This window comes from Carassius carassius, chromosome 3 (assembly GCF_963082965.1).
Source record: "Carassius carassius chromosome 3, fCarCar2.1, whole genome shotgun sequence".
NCBI lineage: Eukaryota > Metazoa > Chordata > Actinopteri > Cypriniformes > Cyprinidae > Carassius > Carassius carassius.
Window position 1 is genome coordinate 19,003,444 of NC_081757.1, and position 22,053 is coordinate 19,025,496.

General features: G+C 37.7%; 2 protein-coding genes across 2 annotated transcripts in view; one reads left to right on the plus strand and one right to left on the minus strand.

The window, feature by feature from the left end:
- The window catches only part of cep89 (centrosomal protein 89), a 65,240-nt gene that overhangs the window by 37,505 nt on the left and 5,682 nt on the right, over positions 1-22,053 (plus strand). The window contains 1 exon segment of the mRNA XM_059532322.1: positions 11,949-12,118. Coding sequence (XP_059388305.1) covers positions 11,949-12,118 — 170 coding nt within the window.
- Positions 455-11,953, minus strand: zgc:165481 (uncharacterized protein LOC100073327 homolog). Its single transcript, XM_059532334.1, has 2 exons — positions 11,797-11,953; positions 455-1,301 (listed from the first exon to the last, which is right to left on the minus strand). Exon 2 carries the CDS (start codon positions 1,285-1,287, stop codon positions 514-516), a length of 774 nt encoding a protein of 257 aa, XP_059388317.1. The 5' UTR covers positions 1,288-1,301; positions 11,797-11,953; the 3' UTR covers positions 455-513.

Below are 22,053 nucleotides of genomic sequence, written 5' to 3' on the forward strand. Positions count from 1 at the left end.
AGGCCCCTTCTTACCTCAGTGGTTACCCACCTCTTCACTTTGTAATACCTACAGTAGAAGTCTTTTGCAGACAGACTAGTCCAGTCTTAACCTGTAACAGTGCTGCTCCTTGAGCCTTTTCATAGAGAATCATGGCACGCAGTTTATTTCACAGGGATGAAAATCAACCACAATAAAACTTTATTCTTTATGGCCCATCCGCTCTGCCTGGCTGTACACACAAGTCCATCCGCTCCACTTTGATAAACTCCCACTCTTGCATTATCATCTGCTCTGCATGGAGAACATTTCTAAGGTCAGCTTTTTTACTTCAGAATGAGCTTGAAGGGTATGTGCAGAAGCTGTGTTGAGCTAATAGTGTTTCCTCCAGACTGACCTTCCTCTTTAATGCTTGACCCGTCCTCTTATCACAGCTGCTTGTACACATCCCTTCATAGCAAGCATTTTTATCTCCTGTCTGTATTGTGCGATGATGTAGCCTATGATTTTTCACTGGGGCCTGTTCTGTACCAGTCACCCCCTGTTGGAGCAGTCGCACATGCCTTGGCACAGACACTGGCAGAAGCCATAGACCAGACAGACTGTGAGACTGGACGGCACTAGACTTACGCACACAATCCCCAGAGTCACTCTCTGGATCACCAGCAAGTAAATGCCAAGCGGCAGTGAACCGAAATAGAAAAAGCCCAGCAGCCACACCAAGACTCGTGGCACGTGATTGCAGAACTTGGACAGTGCATCTTGGTCCAATGCACCACTGTTAGATGCTACGGAGACTGAGTCCAGACTGTGGTCGCCGTAGTAGTCAAAGCTGGCATTTTGGCTGGGCGAGCGCTGCTGGTCCCGTTGCACCTCCATGATGGTGATGACCAGGCAGTTGGAGGAGTCGTGGGATGGACTCTCATTGGAGGACAGGCTCTTGGGCGTCAGCACTACCTCCTTACTGTGGTCCGAACTCCAGGACTTGTCCCGCACTGCCAGACGGCAAATTATGTTTGAATCGTCTGGTAACCCTGACACTTCATGCTCGCTGACCTGTGTCTCGTGGCGGCAGAAAGGGCAGCTGATGGAGCTGGAGCCGTCCCCCATGTCCAGGATCTTATTGAGGCATCTGGCACACACGCGATGCAGGCAGTCCAGAATCTTGGGCTTGCGGCTGTGTGCATTGTAACGCTGGTAGCAGATTTTGCACTCCAACTCATCGTTGGTGGTGCTGTTAAGGCCGGTGTTAGTATTGGCGCTGGCATTAGCGGAGCTCTCCTCTGGTTCAGCCTGAGCACAGCTCATTGTGGCTTCATGCTCTGGGGAAACAAGAAAAGGATGTTAGCACAGAATACGACATCATGCACAGTTACAGTGAAGTACTGTATAATATTACAGATGATTTTTTTTTTCTCAAGACGTAAGGGTTAAAAGTATATTTTTCTTTTGACAAGATTTCAATAAATATCATCTACTGTATGTATTAGATTTATTGAGTGCCTATGCTTTCTGTGAGATTTATTATTTATTACTCTATTTTTCGGACTATAAGTCGCACCTGAGTATAAGTCGCATCAGTCCAAAAATACGTCATGATGAGGAAAAAACATATATAAGTTGCAGGACCAGCCAAACTATGAAAAAAAGTGTGACTTATAGTCCGGAAAATACGGTATATTTGAATAATTGTTTGTCACTGAAAAATAGTGTAATATCTGTTTATTCTCGATGCATAAATTTGCTTAGATTTGTACTATAACAAATATTGTTAATATTTTTAACTGAAAAATTAAAGCTTTTTGGGTAATAAACAATTTGGACAGAATGTTCCTAGTGGCATGTTGTTGCTGGTGTTTTTTTTTATGTATTTATGTAGTAATACCACAATTCATAATATTTTTTTTAAGTACAGTAATTGAATCTCATTCATAAAAAAGAAAAAATCTTTATTCAAGTCATTTTTTTCATTTTGTTTAAAGTTTTATAAAGTCTAAAAAGTTATTTACAATACATAGCGTGGTTTCTAAATATATATTTGGGGACAACAACCCTCAGATGTAATCTAGGATTTCAGCCTATGCCTACACAATCTTGATCATATTCCGAATTAAGAAATCATTATAAGGCAGCCAAAGATAATTTACAGGGAACATTACCTTCATTATTGTTTTGTTCATTTGTCAGATGACAGACACAATGAAGGGATCATTCATGAATGACCCATCACTATTGACCAAGCAAATTGGTCTATTTATTTACCTTATTTATTGGATGATGCATCATTATTTTGTAGATGCTAAACTTGTCTCTAAATTTGTTACAGTTTAACAGTAAATGTCAGTCTGCCCCAATCTCAGCTTGTGAAGTATCCCTCAGATTTGATAATAGTTTACTGGATTTTCTCATTATTTCTTGATTTTCTTGTCAGGATAAAACATTTTATCCACCATTTATATCAAGCTGAAATATGCTGTTGTTAAGAAAGAATGATATTATGACAACTGTAAACAAATCTATGGGTTTAGTCACTGTAAGTGATTTCCTACAGGAAGAGGTTCCTACAGTGTACTATGCAATAATGCTTTAGTGTATTGTTAGCGTGACTGTAATATACTAACACCAATGCTATTAAGTCTTCATATGAAGCTTCCTACTGTGCCACATGGGTGTTTTTAATGTCTCATTCAGTCTGCAAATCTCCAAAGGCCTAATTAGGCCGCTTTGTTAATCACTTTTTGTGGAATTAATTATGGAACGAAATGTGGAATCGACGTGGGATTGTCTTGGGGAGCCAACTGTTTTTGTTTCCTTAATGTCACCCAGCTGTTGTTATACAGAAGGAAGAAACGCCAATTGTTGGAGAAATGAAATAGTGGCCCTTTGGGCAAAGAGCATGCTTCTCCAGCATACAAATCTCTCTCTATTATTAATGAAAACAATGCCCTTGCATAATTGTATTTCTGAGAAGAATTTGTTTTGCTTTGCTGGATATAAAAAAAAAAAAAGCCAGCAGAGAGGGTCTCAATAGAAGCCCAATAAAGAAACATGATTGCAGGCTGTTTAGGGTAAACCTGTATTGAATGTATTTGCAGAGCCTTTTCTAGATCGCAGATTAACAGACTCACTGTTTCCATTCCCTGTTCAAATGGTATCATCCAGTTTTCAGATGCATTTTAGTTTGATTAAAAAAAAAGAAAAGGAAAAAAAAATTCAACATTTGCTGGAAATGAGTGTGAATGAGAATGGCAAGCATTGATTGATGTAGAAATGGTAATGTACGGCAGTCCTTGTGACTCTAATGTGTATTGGGGCATGAAAGCTTTTCTTTTTCTCTCCCTCTCTGTTCTTCTTTCCCTCTTTCCCTTTTTCATAACAGTAATGGCATATGGTATTTTAACATGCTTTTCAGAGGACAGATGTGCTCTGAGTTTTCTTACATCTTACATTTCAAATCTAATAAAAGAAGCTCATTTGTAGCTTAAATGGACAAAACCAATTTTGTCATTGTAATTGTATCTCGCAAAAAGCATTTGAAATGGGGACCTAATGAATGTCATGGATTATAAATTATAAATGTTACATAGGCCATTTTATATCACTCAGGAGAGCAGTATGTTGACGTGTACTTGGCACAGCAATCTTCCTGGAAAAATCTGTTAGTAGAAGGATAAGTTAGCACATAATTCATCTACAGTCGAGTGTTTTTGTATTATGGTTGGAATAATCTCTCAACAGACTCTGCAGTGACAAACATCTGAAAAGATGCTAAGCTAATATTTAATGCATCTCTGTGCCACATAAATACAACACTACTATGCAAAGTGAGCAAACACGGACACCGTTTTGAGAAATGTATTTAAATATTTCCTTGGATACATAAGCCTTAAACCTTTACAGAAGTTTTAACATTAACAGTGGACTCGGTTTATGGTTTAGCTCATTGTTCTTTCACCTTCATAGAAACATTAATCCTACAGACCATTTCTGAGCTGCTCTTGAGGTGAGATGATTTCATGTTCCCTTGTAATTATGTGAGACTGCTGTGAGCCTGACTGCAGGTTTCCTGTTCTTCCAAACTAACAGTGCAATCTAGTTAGTAAACAGGAACATGCAGCAGTCCAGACTGCAGAGTTCACAAATAAATAAAATGGTCTTTTGTTAGTCCCACTGGATAATACTGGATAGTCCCACACATAGGGAACACGGTTTAATTATTGTATTGCTGTGTGCTTTAGCTGCTTGAGGGATGTCACATATGCATATAATAACCAGCCAATTCCAACCTACTCTACAATTCAAGCGCTAGGGGTCAATCTATGACCAAGCAGTTGGAGGAGTCATGAGACAATTATTTGACCAGGAATAGAGTAAAAACAGCTTTACTGTGTAATATTATTTTTCTATTTAAATGTATTTTAAAATGTAATTTATATGATGCAAAGCTGAATTTTCAGGAGCCATTACTCCAGTAGAATTATTGTTATCAATACTAAAAAATTGTTTTTCACAATTCTTTGATGAATAGGAAATTCAAAGGACAGCATTTCTGCAAACTGTAAAATTCAGTTTTAACAAGAAGAACATTTATCATGCTTACGGCTACTGAAAAGCCAGTTGTCTACTACTGGCTAAATGGCAGCCCTACCTTCATGTTTTAACCTGCTTGACATACTACAACTCTTCCTTCGTACCAAATACTGTTGTGATGTATCCCGATAAATTTTTGGGTGAACCATGCCTTTAAGATAAAATAAAGCCCTTGAGCCACTCTCACACACTTCTTATTGCTTAAACACTTAGCATCTCTAGTAATCATACTTCAGGAGATGTGCAGTGTGTGAATCAAAGCTCATTATTGGAAAGATGTCAGGCAAAAGTTATTTACGTCACATACAGCAACACACACAGTTCATTAAGTCGTTTTCAAGTGCAATCACTTGGACTTCTTTAATTTAGCCGCCTCATTCATCTTGCTTTCCAGAGACCTGAGATTCCAAAGTCAATTCAATTATTTAGACCATTTTGTATATGTAAGATACAAGGTGCAGAGAGAGGACTGTGAGTGCCTTTCTGTTTTAACAATAAAGGCAATGCTATTTAAAGCTCTGTTCAATCATTTATAGATGATGATTATGAATACCTTATGAATAGTGAGTTACAAATGGAAGCTGACCGGATGCTGGGATCTGCTCTTAAGGCACATGCAGATTTGTTCATATTTCATTACTCAGGGCTGTGGTTTGAAATCCTTCATCGCCAATCCTTTATTTCTGAAGCCAGACTCACAAAAATTGTCATACTGTGCAAGAATGATTAAAACTGAAGTTCTGTATTAGGCTATATTAGATGGTAAGTTGACTCTGAATATCTTAAGCTGCATTATTGTGTATTGAATGTGATTATTTACCTCATTAGGTTGGACAGCAAATCTGAAAAAGAGGCAGTAATGTCTATGTAAACATACATTTAGGGTAGTGATTCAGAGCACAGAAAATAATAGTCTGCTTCTTTTCAGTCACTTATAAAAAAGTGGGACAAATTAAGAAATACATCAGTGACACATTCAGTGCTCTCTTTCATTCAAGCTATTGATGCAACTCTTTATTGATCTCTGAAAGTGAATACTGAGATTAAAATCAAGTTCACATGGTCTCTTCTCATAATCATGTGTCATTTTTACAGATGTTTTAACTGTGTATCAGCCTCAGGCTGCACATACACACTCTCTTGTGCTGTATCTTCAGCTTGAACACAGCATTGAGAAAGTGTTTCTCACTTGCACTGTCCAATTTTTGCTACTTACTGTCATCTCAAAGAGCATGAGACTGAATTCATTTTATTAATTATAGGAAATCTAAAATGCTTTGTATAGCAATAACATATTTTTCTGTGTGGAAAGATTACAAGGGAATGAAGGAATGGAGATGAAGATAGAGTGAACTGAGCATTTCAAAAGACAGTGGAAGTGTATTTTGTAGGGCCTTTTTCAAAAGCAGATTGCAGGTCTGTGCTGCTAATCTATTCTGCCAGTTAAAAATAATTGGATTCACACAGTATGTCAGGCAATTTTTTAGGACCAAAAGATTCACACAGTATGTCAGGCAAAAGATTAGGACCATGCCATTACTCCTGTACTCTGACAATGAGACAATGAAATGTATTTGACACAATCTTCATATGCACACAGGTAAACATTTGTTCCGGCATTTGTTTAGCTTTTGTCAAGAGGTTAAATGTTTCTTTTTGTGCCTTAGGATGAATGCATGCTATGTGGATTACATATATGCATGTGTATGTGTTTTATATTGTTGTTTAATACATAGTTAATGCCAGTAATTGGATTGTATTTGTGCCACCTCTGAAAAGAGGTGGAAGATTTCATCATTTGGCAGTAGAATTCCTTTTTTTTCTGTCCAAATGTTTATGTAAAAGTGCAAAATAAATCATAGGCAGAACTGTTAACTAACTGAAAAATTACAATTAATCAGAATCAGAATCATTAAATACTGTACAATTCCTATCACTACTCAAGAAACATAAAAAGTAGGTAGAATGTATTTCCTGAAGGTGTAAATCTATCTTTTGCTTCCTAAATAACGTGTGATCCCTGCAGATTTTAGTTGCATTAACAGTGTGTTCTCTTACTGTGTGTGTGTTTTTTTTTTTAGCACCTTATCAGCCCGTTAAGCTGTTTTTCTGTCTGTCAGTTATACATGTGTTATATCAGCCTTTCAGAGAGCAAATGCACCTGGGGTTTGGTGCTTTTGTTAAGGTATGTATTAAAGACATTTTGAATCTATCAAGGGTTTTAGTATATTAAAGATTATTCACTAACACGTTTAGGACTGGTATTATCTAGAGGATTGAAACTCAATCTATCTGAGATTATTCATTCAGGTCTATATTTCTGTAATCTTCCAACGGTACCTAATACATACCAGGTCTCCATGATCTTATAGACAACTTTAGTGACAGTGCTGTAGGTGTAGAAGTCTTCATCTTCCTGACTCAAATAGGGCAGGCAGAGTGAAGATGCCATAGATCACGTATCCACTTTGTTTGTACGTAACAAGTCCCTAGGGGAAGTAGCTGCTGTGTAATGTGTGTGTGTTGTTTGTAGCAGCCCTAACTCACAAGTCCCTAAGCAGGGCCCTTAGCTTCAAAGATGCTTTTGTAACCAGAATTTGAGGGAAAAAGGCTCTGTAGGTTTGGTGCGGAAGGGGAATAGATCGAGAGAACGAGTGAAATTTATTTATTTAGATTTTCTACTGAAATTAGGGTCATTTGCAGTTCACAGCTGAGCTGAAGAGAAGCACACCTGAAAGAAGCCAACAAGAGCTGCATAGAACCAAATCCACATTTTTGATTCCCAGACCTTAGGACATATTATAAATGCTTCTACCATGTTCATCACTCTTTTGCTATTATCTTTTGAACTTTCATTAAAAAAAAAAAAAAAACATAATCTTTGCATACTTCAGTAAATTGACCTCAGCCTGCCCCACGTTTCCCTCTGGAATATGTGTGGATTCTTTCAAAAGCACAATTACGTTAGATTACTTTATTCACTCAAACTGTCTTGACCTCCTACCGCATGTCAGGAACAATCACAGCAGCCTTCAGATTAGGGATCTCATCTCACACATCTGATGCTGATCTACACTACTTACAACACATTTTAATTTACTGCATTGGCTTTCATGCTCATTATGATTAATCGCCACATGTCAAGTACTGAACGGTGTTTGCATCCATTCAGAGTTTGGGGTTAGTGTTTTTTCTTTTGTTTTTTAAGTGATAGTGTATAGTGTACAGTACATTTACAATATTATAAAAGATTTCTATTTCAAATAAATGCTATTCTTTTGGACTTTCTATTCCTCAAAGAGTGAAGCTAGAAAATGGTATCACAAAAATATTAAGCAGCACAATTGCTTTATGCAAATAATAATAAGAAAATATAGCTACAAGCAACGATTACTGGGGTTCAAGCACTTAAGGCATTTAAGCACATGAAGATAAAGACATTGAGTTAACGTAGCTGTAACTACCTAAATCAATGATTTAAAAAAGGCATTTTTTGGCAAATCCAGATAATTGACCACAGAAATATGATGATTTTTAAGATTTATGAAAGTTATAGTGCCACCTATGGTTTCATTAAGTTTTGAGGTTTCATTTAGGAAGTAACCTTTTTAAATTATCTTTAATATTTCATCAGCAATGTTATTGACAGCAGTGGTCCTAGATACAAAGTTGTTCAGAATGAGAGGATCAATCATGTGATATGAAGATCTTGTTTATGTGTGAATGTATGACTTTTATTTTACAATTCAAGGTAATTTTCTATAGACATATTGGGTTTTTAGGCCTTTTTAACTGTTATAGTGCCACTTATGGTCTGATCTCCATTCAACTTTGCATGCTTATTATGAGTCCTCTGACACGTTTTCACCAAGTTTCGTAAAGTTTTGCGTTTCTGTTTAGGTTTTATAGAGTTTTGGGTATATTTGGCCATGTCCCTTTTCTAAATGATCCGGTTATAGAAATCAAAGGAAAAAATGTATATATATATATTTTTTTTATTTTGTGATAATTATTGATCTAGAGAGTCCAGAGAATATTACTGCGGTGGCTTGATCGAGATTGAGAGAAAAACCTAGGACTAGTTTGCAAAAAGTAGTTTTTTTTACATACAGTATTTGTGAATATTTATGATTGACAGGATTAGTCACAGAAGTTGTTATAGGATGAGGAGATCTATCATATGATATGAAGATCTAGGGTTTGTGTAAATATATGAACATTGACATGCTTGAACACTTAATAAGAAATGTTTTTTGTGCACCACATTAGCGTTTTAGAATGATTTCTGAAGCATCATGCGACACTAAGGATTGGAGTAATTCAGCTTTGCCTTTTAAGAAATGAATTACATTTTAAAATATATTAAAATAGAAAACAGTATTTTAAATTATAATATTTCACAACATTGTTTACTGTTTTTTTTTAATTTATTAAATAAACCAAATAAACTTTGACTTTTGAACAGTATAGTATATATTCTGTTATTTTCTAAAATATATGTTGTGTATTTTATTTTTAATAACAACAGAATGGTAAAACACGTTCTGTTTGTTGTGTTTAAAAATCCATTAAATATCATGTTGTCTGGCTGTGAATGGAAGAGTGCAAGGAAATTCTATCAAAATTAGTAGAGGTGCTAAATGTCATGTTTCAGTTTTGGACTGACGGGTGGCATTCAGGTGGAAAGCAGCAGTGAGACTGCAGTGAACATGAGCCTTAATGAAAACTTTTCCAACATCAGGAGTCTCCAGGCAACCACCATGGTTACGGTGGAGTAGTTCATTGAGTCATACTACACCGACATCTCTACCTTTTTTGTCCATACTAACATGAACAAGCCTTAGTAAAGAGGTTTAACTCACAACTTCCACACTTGTCTTCTTCATTAAAAACCACTAGTTTACCAGTATAAACAGTTTTGTCAATTAGAAATGTTTACTGCCTTTAGTTAAAAAAGCTGAAATATCAGTTGTGAAACTTAAGTAAGCTGTAAAAGCAACCCAGAAGCTTAGTCATCTGAAAAGAGACTACAAACCAAAGTCTTATACATTTCTTTTCATATTCAGAAATATACTATATAATACTGTATAATATACTATAGTTTTTAATTTTATCATTACAACATCATTTTCAGAACTACACAGATACAGAGACATTCATTCTAGAGAAAGCTAAGGAGACAGAGAGCAAATGATTGCAACAGGACACTGACATGCTCTTTAAAAATAACTATTTATAATACACAACACATTGGAAACTGTGACTCCAAGAGAACTCCCTTCAAGCCAGTCATATCATAATAGTGCACCTGCTAATTATGATAATTATAGTAATCTGCAGGGGGGCATAAAAATATGGCCTTTGAGGTCATTTTCTCCTTAAGAATAAAAAAAAGATCCTCTTAAATCTGCCCCCTGGTTCAATTACAGTTGACAGGGAAAACTTCCCAAAAGGATTCCCTACATTGTTTAGCCTAATTCTGACCACTGCCTAAAATAATCTGGTCTTGAGTAGGGCTTTTTCATTTTGACAACATTAGTCTTGGCATAAAATGCCATATGAGCTTTTAGGAAGAAGTTTTGTATGGAAAAGCTTCATTACAGACAGCAGAGTGCAAAAGAGAATACAAAACTCTCTAAAGACAGAAAATCTTAAAAACAGAAGTGAAATATCCAAACTGCAAATGGATGATGCTGCTAACCGCTCCAATTGACAGATTTATCCGGATGGTAAGAATTTCATGGCTAAATCAGTATAGCAACACCTGTTATCACAAGCTCAATTTAATATATCACAATGATATAAATAAAAAATGATATCACAAACTGAAATCACATTAGCAGTTCACCCAATGCAGTCCACCACATGTCACTAAAATCACTCCATGTTGCCACATTTGTTTGCGATATTGTTTACAGTTCTCCTTAATGGGTTTGTGGTTTGTCTGATGGCTGCTCAGATATTCTTTGAAATGGTCAAGACAACTCTAATTTCTCACTGAGGTTTTGGAAGAAGAGAAATTGACCAGAGATCCAGAGAGAGTCTGAATTGCTGTAATTGAATGCTAACACACACATTCACTGAAAGAGCTGTTGACTGCGGCATGTTTGTGTGGAGTGTTATTGATCGATGTGTGAGGGAAAGCTTGGACCTATGTGTTCTTAAACCCCACAGAAGACAGTCAAACCTCTTTCTCTTCCAAACAAACACACACACACACACACACACACACACACACACACACACACACACACACACACACACACACATAATCTCTCTCTCCACACATGCTAATTCTCAGCTTGAAGCAGATATGATAACACAGGGGGTCCGTTGAAGACATTATCATTGCTAATCAGTGCTCTAAATGTTTCTAAATGTTTTTACATTTACGCACATGTGGAAATTTTCTTCCTGGATATTATTAGATGATCATTTGTGAATTCCTCCCTCTGGGTTTTGATCTCTGAAGGAAATCACATTTGTGCCTAACATCAGTTACCAAGGAGCACAATGCTCAGCATCCACTTATCTGTCGCTCTATTTCCCATTTATTACCCTTTCTATCCATTTTTTTCCTCTCCTTGTTTTTCTTTGCGCTTAATTTTTTCTCAGAGGTCCATCTCATATCCTGTGTCATATATTTATGATGAGGCATTTATGTACTGAGCAGATCTGACTACCCAGGTTTACTCATGCGGCTGTAATTGTCTTAATGCCCTCTGCTATATGAAGATGAGTTGCATCAACAGGCTGCCTCTTCCTGGAAACCAGAGGAGCTGCGCAAATGTGTATGTTTGTTTATCTAAATGGCTCACATCTGTTTTAGCAGCAGACAAGCCAACATCTGTTCCTCTCCATAACGCATCTGCCCTGAGTCTGCGGGTTCAGCAGATCACTGCTTCATTCATCTACATTAACTGTTTCCTTTCTCCTGTTTTGTTCTTTATTGTGTGTGTGTGTGTACACACAGGTAAATTTTTCATCCACAAGGTTGGAAAAGCTTGGGTAAAATATTTCCTCATAAAGGTTTTACGATCTGAAGTATTAAACCGTAAATTCACACCTTCTTCAGTGCTTCAGTATCCTTCCCTTTCCTCTGCGCTCTTCTCTGTCTAGGTTATAATAGTTTCAGTCACTTTTCCTGCATTGGTTAGACTTGATCTAATCCAGACAGATGAACAGGTCTCCACACATAATGGCTCTATTTTTCTTTTTTAGTCTTACCGTGCTGTGTAGTGTCTTTCTCTGGCTCCTCCAGGGTTGTTTGAGTTATTTTGCTTTCCTTTGATTCTTTTTTTTAGTTTAAGTGATACTCCCACTGTTCTTCAGTGCTCTCCAGCGCAACTGTTTTCATATCTATCTCCTGGCTGCTCTAGGTGTACAAGCAGCAGGCGTCAGCGAGTGTATGGGCTCTGGGTCGGCGTCTGCACGAGCAGGAGGAGGACTTTGCGGGGAAAGCGACGAATTATCAACGAGAGATCCGGCACCTGCAGAGCCAACTCAGAGACAGACAGGAACAACTGCACGGAGCTCTGCAGCAGAAGAGGTGATCCTCTCCCTCTCACCAAGCACACACACTAAGCACTCTCTGTCCCCCTACTGCTTTGTGTGAATAAAGGGATGCAGCAGAAGAGGTGAGAGCAGTGGTGGAGCAGCTGTCACAGAGGCACAGACCAATAAGAGACAGGAGAGAAAGAGAGAGAGAGAGAGAGATAGAGAGAGAGCTAGAGAGAGGGGAGGGGCTCTAGACAAGCTGGCACAGCTGCAGAATCATCTGTCTAAATGTTCCATGTACTCTCATAATTACATTCACTTTTCTTTCATTTGCTACATTCTCTGTCTTATGGCCCTGTGTACCTGTTGGTTCTGGCAGCTTACTTTTAGTTTGGGGTTTCTGAATAAGACAATTATTAAGTTTCTGTCTGAAAGCCTAAAAACATTACAAATTCCGAAACTTGAAATCTTTGCTGGACTCTCTCATGCCTAACATGTTAGATATTTTTAACAATATTTTTGGTAACATTTTACAGTAAGATTAAATTTATTGCTTGAACTATAATTTTACATTATATATTTATATTAGAGATGTTCCGATACCCTTTTTCTCTTCCCGATACTGATTCCGATACCTGAGCTCAGGGTATCGGCCGATACCGAGTACTGATCCGATACTTGGGTGTGTATCTGTATATACAGCTGTATATACCACTAGGCCTGTGTAAATTGCTAGAATTATTTTATGGTGTGCTTCAGACTTATCCCTTAATAAAACATGAACAAATACATTTACAAATTACAAAATACAAATTACAGTATTTTTTTTATCTGACATGAATTTGACAGCAATATTATTTATTTTCTTAAGGCGAAAAAGAACTTCAAATGCAGCCAAAAATTGAACACCGCAAACTAAAAAAGGTATTTTAGTTTTACAATATAACTGTATAAAAAACTGCAACAAATAAGTCTAGGAATATAAAAAATGATATATTAATCAGATAATCTCTTTACAACAAAACAAGTAAAAAACAAGCAACCGATCTAGGCATAATTATTATTATTAATAGAGACATATTATTACTAAATAGAGACATAGCTAAATCTACTGTAGGCTACAACAGTAGCTTAATATATTGTCAATTAACTCACCTTAAAACCGAACATTTATTATGAAGGATTGCCATGAAGATCTTTGAGAGTCTGTGTTTATGATATGACAGTTTTCTCAAATGAAACGGTAAATTCTCATGAAGTGATGGTTTATGCGTTCGTGTCCTCATATAGTGGCACACGGCAGAGACTAGAAACCGGCGAGCTCCCACACATCCGCGCCCGTTACCCACAGAGATGTAGAATTTGCAGGAGTAATATTTAAAGAGTATTTTGCAGTTTAATATTCACAGACACTAGTATATATTCGGCTACAGTATAGAGCCCTGCGCTTAGACTAACACGGAAGCGACTGAACGCAGCTGCGGGTACCGAATATACTCGGGAGTCGGTAACTTACTACCGGTACTACAGAGACGCTGGTATCATCACATTTTTACATTTTCAGCACCGACTTGGTAGTGAAGTGGCAGTACTTGTGGAATGCCTAGTCGCCGTTTTACTGTCTGGTTGGTCCAGTCTGAAATACTGCTAAACAACGGACATACTGCTAACGCGTTTTCATTTCTTCTTCGCTGCTCTAACCAGCTTGTGGCAACACAGCACAACTTCCTGTGTTTGCAATGCATCCTGAGCAGCGAAGAAGAACCGTGCAGGGGTTAGGCAACGCTAGCGGTCATAACTAGGTCTTGTTTAAGAAAATGGTATCGGATCGGTATATGGGTTCATGTACTCGCCGATGCCAGAATTTGTTGTGGTATCGGTGATATTTCCGATACTAGTATAGGAATTGGAACAACTCTAATTTTTATCTTTTTTTAAAACATGAGTACATTTTTTAGATTTCAAGTTTTTAATTTAATATAGTTTAAGGTATAGTTCACCCAAAAATGAAAAGTCTGTTATTAATTAGGCACCCCTCATCTCTTTCCAAACTCATAAGACCTTCTGTCATCTTCGGTACAAAAGTTATTTCTGATGAAATCCGAGAGCTTTCTGACCCTGACAGCAGCACAATTATCATGTTCAAGGCTCAGAAAGGTAGTAAGGACATCTTTAAAATAGTCCAAGTTTCATCAGTGGTTCAAATGTAATTTTACGAGAATAATTTTTGTGAGCAAAAAGCTAAAATAACAATATTCAACCATTCTTCTCCTCTGCATCACCCTAGCACCATTTTGGAGAATGCTACGAAGCATACTCTTGCTTTGATCTGCACGTAAACAACACATGCACATCATGCTGCTGATGTACAATGCGCCTGCGCTGCTCCTTGTGTAAGTTCAGAGGAAAGCCACGCGTATGTGACGTGATGCCAAAATGGCACTAGGGCTGACGCGGAGGAGAAGAATTGTTGAATAAAGTCATTATTTTATTTTTTTGCACAAAAAGTAAGTTGAACCATTGATGTCACATGTTTGTTGATGTTCTTTGTACGTTTCTGGACCTTGAACATAGTAGGATCATTGGTGTCTGTGCATATACAGCTTTAATATATTATGCACAAACATACATTATCCTAGATTTATTAGATTATCCTAGATTATCCTTATCATTATCCTAGATTTATTATTTTTTATCAAATCATGTTTCTCAAATGTTTTTATTGGGTTTTATGTTTATATATCTGGAGGAGCAGAGCCTTTTCTTTTGCTTTCTGAATAGCACAAAGGTGTTTCTGTATTTGAGTTTAGATGCCACAGGCAGCCTTGGAGCAGAAGAGGAAAAACTAGTTAAAAGGAAAGATGGGTTTTACATTTCCTTACTCTGCCTTGAAAAACGTCCTTTCCACTTTTTTAAATTATAACCACTTCCTCAAGGCTGACAAGAACCAATAGCCTTTTCAAGGTTGTTATGGCAATGTGTATGGCAGAATAGAGCTGTTGTGCTTTTCTACTGTGTTATTAGTCATATGTCACACAAATTGTGTGCGTGTGTTTGTGTGTGTGTGTGTGTGTGTGTGTGTGTGTGCGTGCGTGTGTGCGCGTGTTTGTGTATAGAACACTAACAACAAATAATGTATTGCATGTTAATACTGTATGTGCAACACGTAACTGCATACAACACTCACATATCAATAGTCAGTACTAGACAGGACAAAGACAAGTCAGACAGTCAAGGCAGAATAGAGTGTCCACTGTCCAGCTAAGGACAGACATGCATTGATAGACTCAGAACTGCTCTGCTGTCTGGACTGCTCACTTCATCCTCACAAACTATGACACACACTATTCTTGTTCAGAATTTAAGCCATGTCCAACTCAACCCAGCTTCACTTCTTGCAGTATACTTGCTCACCCAGTAAACACTTACAGTCTCTCTCTCTCTCTCACTCACTCACTCTCTCAACACTACATCAAAGCTCATTTTGAACTCAGTTCCCTACCCAAGCCTGAGTGTAAGTGAGGTTTTTTAATGTCATCTTTGATACGTCTGTAAAATGCTTCTCCTTCAGAAGAGTTTGTTTTTATGTGGTGTGTGTGTGAGATTACTTGTGAACAATGTGAAAGGAAATGACAACAACTTTGTTGATATTCACTATGCATTCTCTTACTGTGCAGCTGTTTAAACCATCTGCTTCAACCACTTGTTGTTTAAAAATTTTTTGCATTTTATTTTAACACCAAACAAAATCAAAAAGTTTATAATTCTTTGTGATGGCAAAGCTGAATTGATGTGACTTCAGTGTCACATGATCTTTAATAAATTATTTTAATATGCTGATTTGCAGCTTAAGAAACATTATAATTATTAATTTTGAGAACAGTGCTGCTTAAAATTTTTATGGAAACCATGATTTGTCTTTTAGGATTCAATGAATAGAAATAGTAAACAAACAGGATTTGTTGTAACATTATACTTTGATCAATTTAACGTATTCTTGCTGAATCAAAGTATAATTTTTTTTCAAACTAAATCTTATTGATCCTAAACCTTTTAAATTTGAAGGCTTAAGTGTTCATGTCATTTTTTTATTCAGACATTTTTACAAAAATGTGATCTTTAGTGTTGAGCAGAAGAAAGAAAGCCACAGAAGTTTGGCCATAATTTTGTGTTTTTTTTTTTTTTTTTCAGGTGGACTGTCTCTTTATTTCTTTGATTATTTCACTCAGACTGTGGGGTGGTTTGCAGTGCTGTGTGGGGGTGAGTGAGAGAGCAAGTGTGGGCCAAAGCTACTGTACATGTGGAGATCTGATCTGGCTAATCTTTACTGCTCATATTGCTTCTGCAGGCCGCTGAAACATTAGCTTCCAATCATATAGAGATTAGTGTGTGTGCTTTGAGATATATGTGTGAGAAAGACAGATAAAAAGCTTGGATATATACTGAAATGTCACCTGGCTGTGAGAGTGAGAACAGAAGGGACGGAGAGAGAATGAAAAGGGAAAAGAAAGGAAAGATTAATGGACATATCTAAATTACACATGCCCACCTTGTCAAATCATATGGTCTTCTCACTTGTTTTATTATGGGCACGTCATGTGTCAGCAGTGTCATTTATTGTACGGTAATTGATTCCTCCTCATCCCAGCAGTGTTGAGTGAAAGCTGTGTGTGGCCAAAGGTCAGAGGTCAACCAAGGTGAGGCCTCTGTCAATTCTAAAACATCTTCATTTTAATGTCCTGTCTTCTCTCACCATTAAACCTTCTCCTGTCTGGTTTTCTGCATAAAAATGTCTCTCTTTTCTTTTCTTTTTTTGGTACTGTTAAGGGCAGGGGATAGACTCTTTCATGACTGCACAAGTGCTCAGCTTGAGGTGAACATGGCTGTGTTTTGGATCACTCTGTTGAGTCGACTGACAAGGCCGCCTGTGGAACAATGGAGAAATGTCAGATTTACAAATTACTGCCTGCAAAATGGCCTGCTGTTCTAGTTTGTGCAAACCTTTTTTCGCAGAAAATGATAGTTTGATGAATTACAGTTTTCGTGGTTTTATCCGCTATGTGGCATCGATTGAAAGAGGGAAAAAGTGTGTGAATCTGGAAAAGCAGAGAAGTGTATTTTACCTTACAGAGTATAAAGGAGAAATGTTTGTGTGTTTATCTCTCATGTCATGTTAGTGTTTCAGAAATGAAGGGGTCTGAAAAGGTTTTTGTATTTTGTAGGTCAGAATGATGTGAGTGATTTTAGCAGATCTGACAGCTGAAAATACACAAATGCATCAGCATATGCTCACATTGATCTCTCTTTTTGGGGTTAGTGTTCATGTGTATTTACAGCTTTTCTTTCTTTGTTCAAAAACCTCACAGGCTTACAAGTAATGAGAGACTTTTATGCAATCTAAGACCTGTAGCCCTCGTGATCTCACCCTGTCACCTTGACCCTAGCACACTTAATGATGCTCTGGTCTCTCTGGGTACAGACGGGTCTTGACATGTTAAAACATTCATTTACAAACCAGCTATTCTGTCTGAGCTGATCATGCAATACATTTCCACACACCTGGAGTAGAAGATACTTGTCTCAGTATTACATAATATGATGACATTGCCAGTCGTGTCTACCACAGATTATGACAATTATAGTCCCGCAGTAAGATTCAGTCTTTTTCTCATACTCTTAAACACATAGATTTGTGTTCATGTGTGTGCATGTGTTGGCCATGTGTTGATCCACTCCAATGGTATGGCTGAACCATCCTTCATTAAGTCTGTAATCCATTACACACCATTAATGAATTACATTAGGATTGCTATATGTGTGTGTGCACGTGTGTCTGTGTTCATGAGACAAACTTATACAGTAGCAAAATGACCAGATGAGACTGTAAAATGTAGCGTATACAGCAAATTATACTGTTTCTTTTGCTATCGTACATTAGCAAGGCCATGCAATGTTAATAGATTAACTCTTTAATTGTGCTGTAATATTTACATATCCATAGCTTGTTAGTTCAGTGCCATGATACAGTCACAGATGTGTCAGATACACATAGGAATTAATAATGTAACAATAATACTTAAATATTTATAAAACATTAGTAAATTGTATTATTTAATATAATAATAGGTTTCTTAGAATCAATAATAAAAGTCCACCATACAGTCTGCAACTTGTCATATATGATAGAATTGCTAGAATGTGTTCAGAAAGAAAAATTGGACCTACTTTATATAAAGTGTCTTTTATTTAAATTATTTTTACTTATTTTACTGAGAAATGCATGTATGTGATTGCATCTCCAATTCATTTCTGTTGTTACATCTATAATGACATGTTGACTCCTGCCTAAACCCAACCATAAACCTACCCATACCCACCTCAATAATACAAAAGGTATTTTGTAATACAACATGAACACAATATGTGGACTGTAACATAACTATTTATTTGTTAGGACAAATAAAAACAATTTTTTTGGACAAACATACATAGCACCAATAGCTTTGTGAGGCGGTGTGCAGACAAATAGGGCCGTTGCGCTTTGGGCGTCCCAAGTTCGAGTCCCTGCTCACGGACCTTTCCTGATCCCGTACCCTTCAAATAATATTTTGTCACCTGATAGAATGGGTCCAAAAAACATTATTTTTATGTTTTTAATGAATTACATTTGTGATATATGCTGCCTGAGAGTGGTAGCTGCTCTGTAGACTAGAGCAAAAAAATGCTTGTTGATAACTGCTGTTTAACTTAATTTTTTAGGTAATGATTTAAACCCACTTCCCTAAAGTAGGTTTAACAGAAACAGACAATGAGTAAACTAACAAAACTTAGTTGATCATGCCTCATCTCGCCTTAGGTACTCCCATTGCTGCTTTCTCAACAACCATAGAGTAGATCATGTGGTTACAAACCTAGGACCTTAACCGCTAGATAATGGAAGAAATTAAGCATGAAGTCAAGATTTCTTATCTCTGACATTAGCCATTCACCGGTAAATTACAGCTTGGTTGATGTGACGTAGATGACTTGTATGGCGTCATTCAAAGTGGCTTTTACATACAGTGACACAGCAGAATGTACCACAACCTCATTACTCAAATTACTACTGCTTCCATAAACCTGCTTCCCAGTGCAGCTTTCACAAAGTACTCTCCCATCTCTCTCTCTCTCTGTGTCTCTCTCATTTCTTTTTTAATCTCTCATAGAAGACTTTGATGCTAAAACCAGCCGGGTCAATACTGGTCTCTCTCATCTTTCATCTCCTGACGTTCACCACTCAGACGTGTCACTTCATTCCTTCACGCCCCCTCGCACCCGTCTCTCTGGTCCTCTTCCCTCTCTCTTTTGGCAACTGGGTCATGAGAATGAGAGCAAAAGCAAACACTAGCAATCGATTAGATGTTGAGAGAAAGGCCTGCAGGAAGCATTATATGAATAATTATTATTCTCTGCCTTCATGTATTTTAAAAGGACGATATTAGTGGGGGAAAAAACCCATTAACCTATAAACTTGTTTTTCTTTAAATATTTTTTCTTGTCTAGATTATTTATATGCACAGATCAGAATCTATGCAAATGTTTCCTCATACTTTGATGATGCTTTCAGCTCTCTCAGCTTCTTTTCTATCACAGAAATGCACAAAATAAAATCCATGTGGGCTTACGCATTGAGATGTGATATTAGTGTGTCAGACATGTCTCCTCTGATCTGTTAGACTGTGGGTTTATTTGTCCCTCACTTCTGTCCTCTCTGCATCCCTCTGTCCTACTGTCTGTTCCCCTGAATGACACTATTGATCAGCTGACCCACCCACTGACAGCAATCTCTCTGCCTGAGCTGCCTCAGGCAACACATCAATGACAAAATGATGTATGATATTCAGTATTGGGACAAATCTGCTGTTTTGTATCTGAAATATGGATTTCAGATTGTCTTTTAATATTACTGTCTTAAGGTATTTAACCAGGTTAAGTTTTTTCTTTTTAACTCTTTTCTGTGAGAGAAAATTGCTTAACATGAAACTGCACATTCCTTTCATATTCTGGGCTCCTTTTAGGAAGGCAAATAATATTAGGGATCGACCAATATGCATTTTTCAGGGCCGATGCCGATACCGATTATTACAGATCAAGGAGACCGATAACCGATATTTTGAACCGATATGTGTCTAGTGTAAAAAATTAAGAATAAAAAGGCCTCTGACAAAGACTCTCTTTAAATTATTTTAACACATCTTTAATTCTGAGAACTGTTCATAATGACAGCATTAATAATAATAATAACAACAAACATAAAAAGTGCTGGGAGCATCCATCAGCAGCATTCTGTAAACTAAGTAAAACTTGCATCCATCAGCAGCATTCTATAAACAAAGTAAAACTTAAAGCAAATTTAAACAGCAACAAATGAACAAATAATCGAAAATAAATGTAATCTCTCTGAAGTTTTATAAAGTAAATTAAAACGGGTAACAATTAGTAGTCCCAATTCAGCAGCACCAGGTTGTGGTGCAGGAAGCAGAGCTGCTCCGCATGATCTCCAGTGAGCCTGCTTCTTCTTTTGTCATAAATTGCAGACACTTCACTGAATACACGCTCACTAGGGACTGATGAGGGTTGGTGAGCAAAGAAATTTTCTTGCTTCTTTGACAAGTTGCTTGAAGCGCCCTTCATTCTGTCTCCACCACTGGAGTGGATCCCCCTTACGCTGGTCAATCACTGGCTCTTTGAGGTACTGATGTAACTCTTCTTCAATGCTGTCCTTGTCTGACAGATCACCAGTATGGGGACCAAGAAGAGAACTGAAAATCTTGTCTATTTGGCTATGGCAAGGTGTCTCTTCTCTCCTTTGCCTTTTAGAGGCTTGGTCTTCTGCTGCGGGCTCCTCTCCATCTGCCTGCTCCTCTTGATTGGCTCTCTCTGTTTCAACCTGCTTTTGAAGAGCATCCTCTACATCTTCTTTAAGCCATTCTTTGGCCTTGTTTAGTGTAGAGGCAGAGGAGAACGCATGACTCTTGAAACGTGGATCCAAAAGACATGCTAGAACCACATTTTTTGAGTCTTCAAGTTTGGCGAATCGCTTGATTAGGCTCTCCCTCATTACCTCCCTGAGTGTTCTGATGCCCTGTGTTGATGGCCCTTTATCTTCAAGTAGCATTTTGAGCACTGTCACACAGGGAATGATGCTGGATGCAGATGAGTTATTGTAGCTAACTTCTAGTGTCACTTCCTCAATTGGGATGAGTGTTTCAATCAAATTGGACACAATGTCCCACTGGTAGGCAGTTGGACATGTAAAACCGCCGTGTTCCCCAGAGTAGACATTAAGAGCACGCTTTTGCTCAAATGCCCTTTGCAGCATGTGGAGTGTTGAATTCCACCTTGTTGGGACTGCCTGGATTAAGTTGTGTTCTGGTAGGCCAAGGTCCCTCTGGATGTTTCTCAGACGCTGCTTGGCCAAGATGGAATGTTGGAAGTGAGTGACACATTTCTTTAGCATGACAATCACATCTATCACAGCTCTTTGGCTAGCCAAACCATCGTTCACAACCAGCTGCAACGTATGTGCTGTGCAGCTAAGGTCCGGAATATCGGCAAGCCTCAAACCCTTCACCATGTTTGCGCCATTGTCACGCAGGACCAGAGCTACACGGTCTTTGGTAATTTCCCATTCCTCCAGCATGTGCAGGAATGTGTCTCTGATGTATTCCCCAGAATGAGATCCATACATTACTCTCGTATTTAAAACAACCTGCCTTCTGTTCCATTCATTGTCAATGAAATGACATGTGAGGCTCATCATTGACTCTGTTGATCCTGACCAGCAATCTGTTGTAAAAGAGAGTGAGAATCCAGCCTTCTCTGGCTGGATTAGGGTTTTAATCTTGCTTACAACCTTTTCATAGATTTCTGACAGCTTCTTAGTGCGGTAATACTTGTCACTTTTTAGTGCATATCGTGGTTCTGCCACATCCATGAGTCGCTTAA

Coding starts and splice junctions, on each gene's coding strand:
- zgc:165481 (XM_059532334.1), bottom strand. CDS start 1,287: ATGAGCTGTGCTCAGGCTGAACCAGAGGAGAGCTCCGCTAATGCCAGC.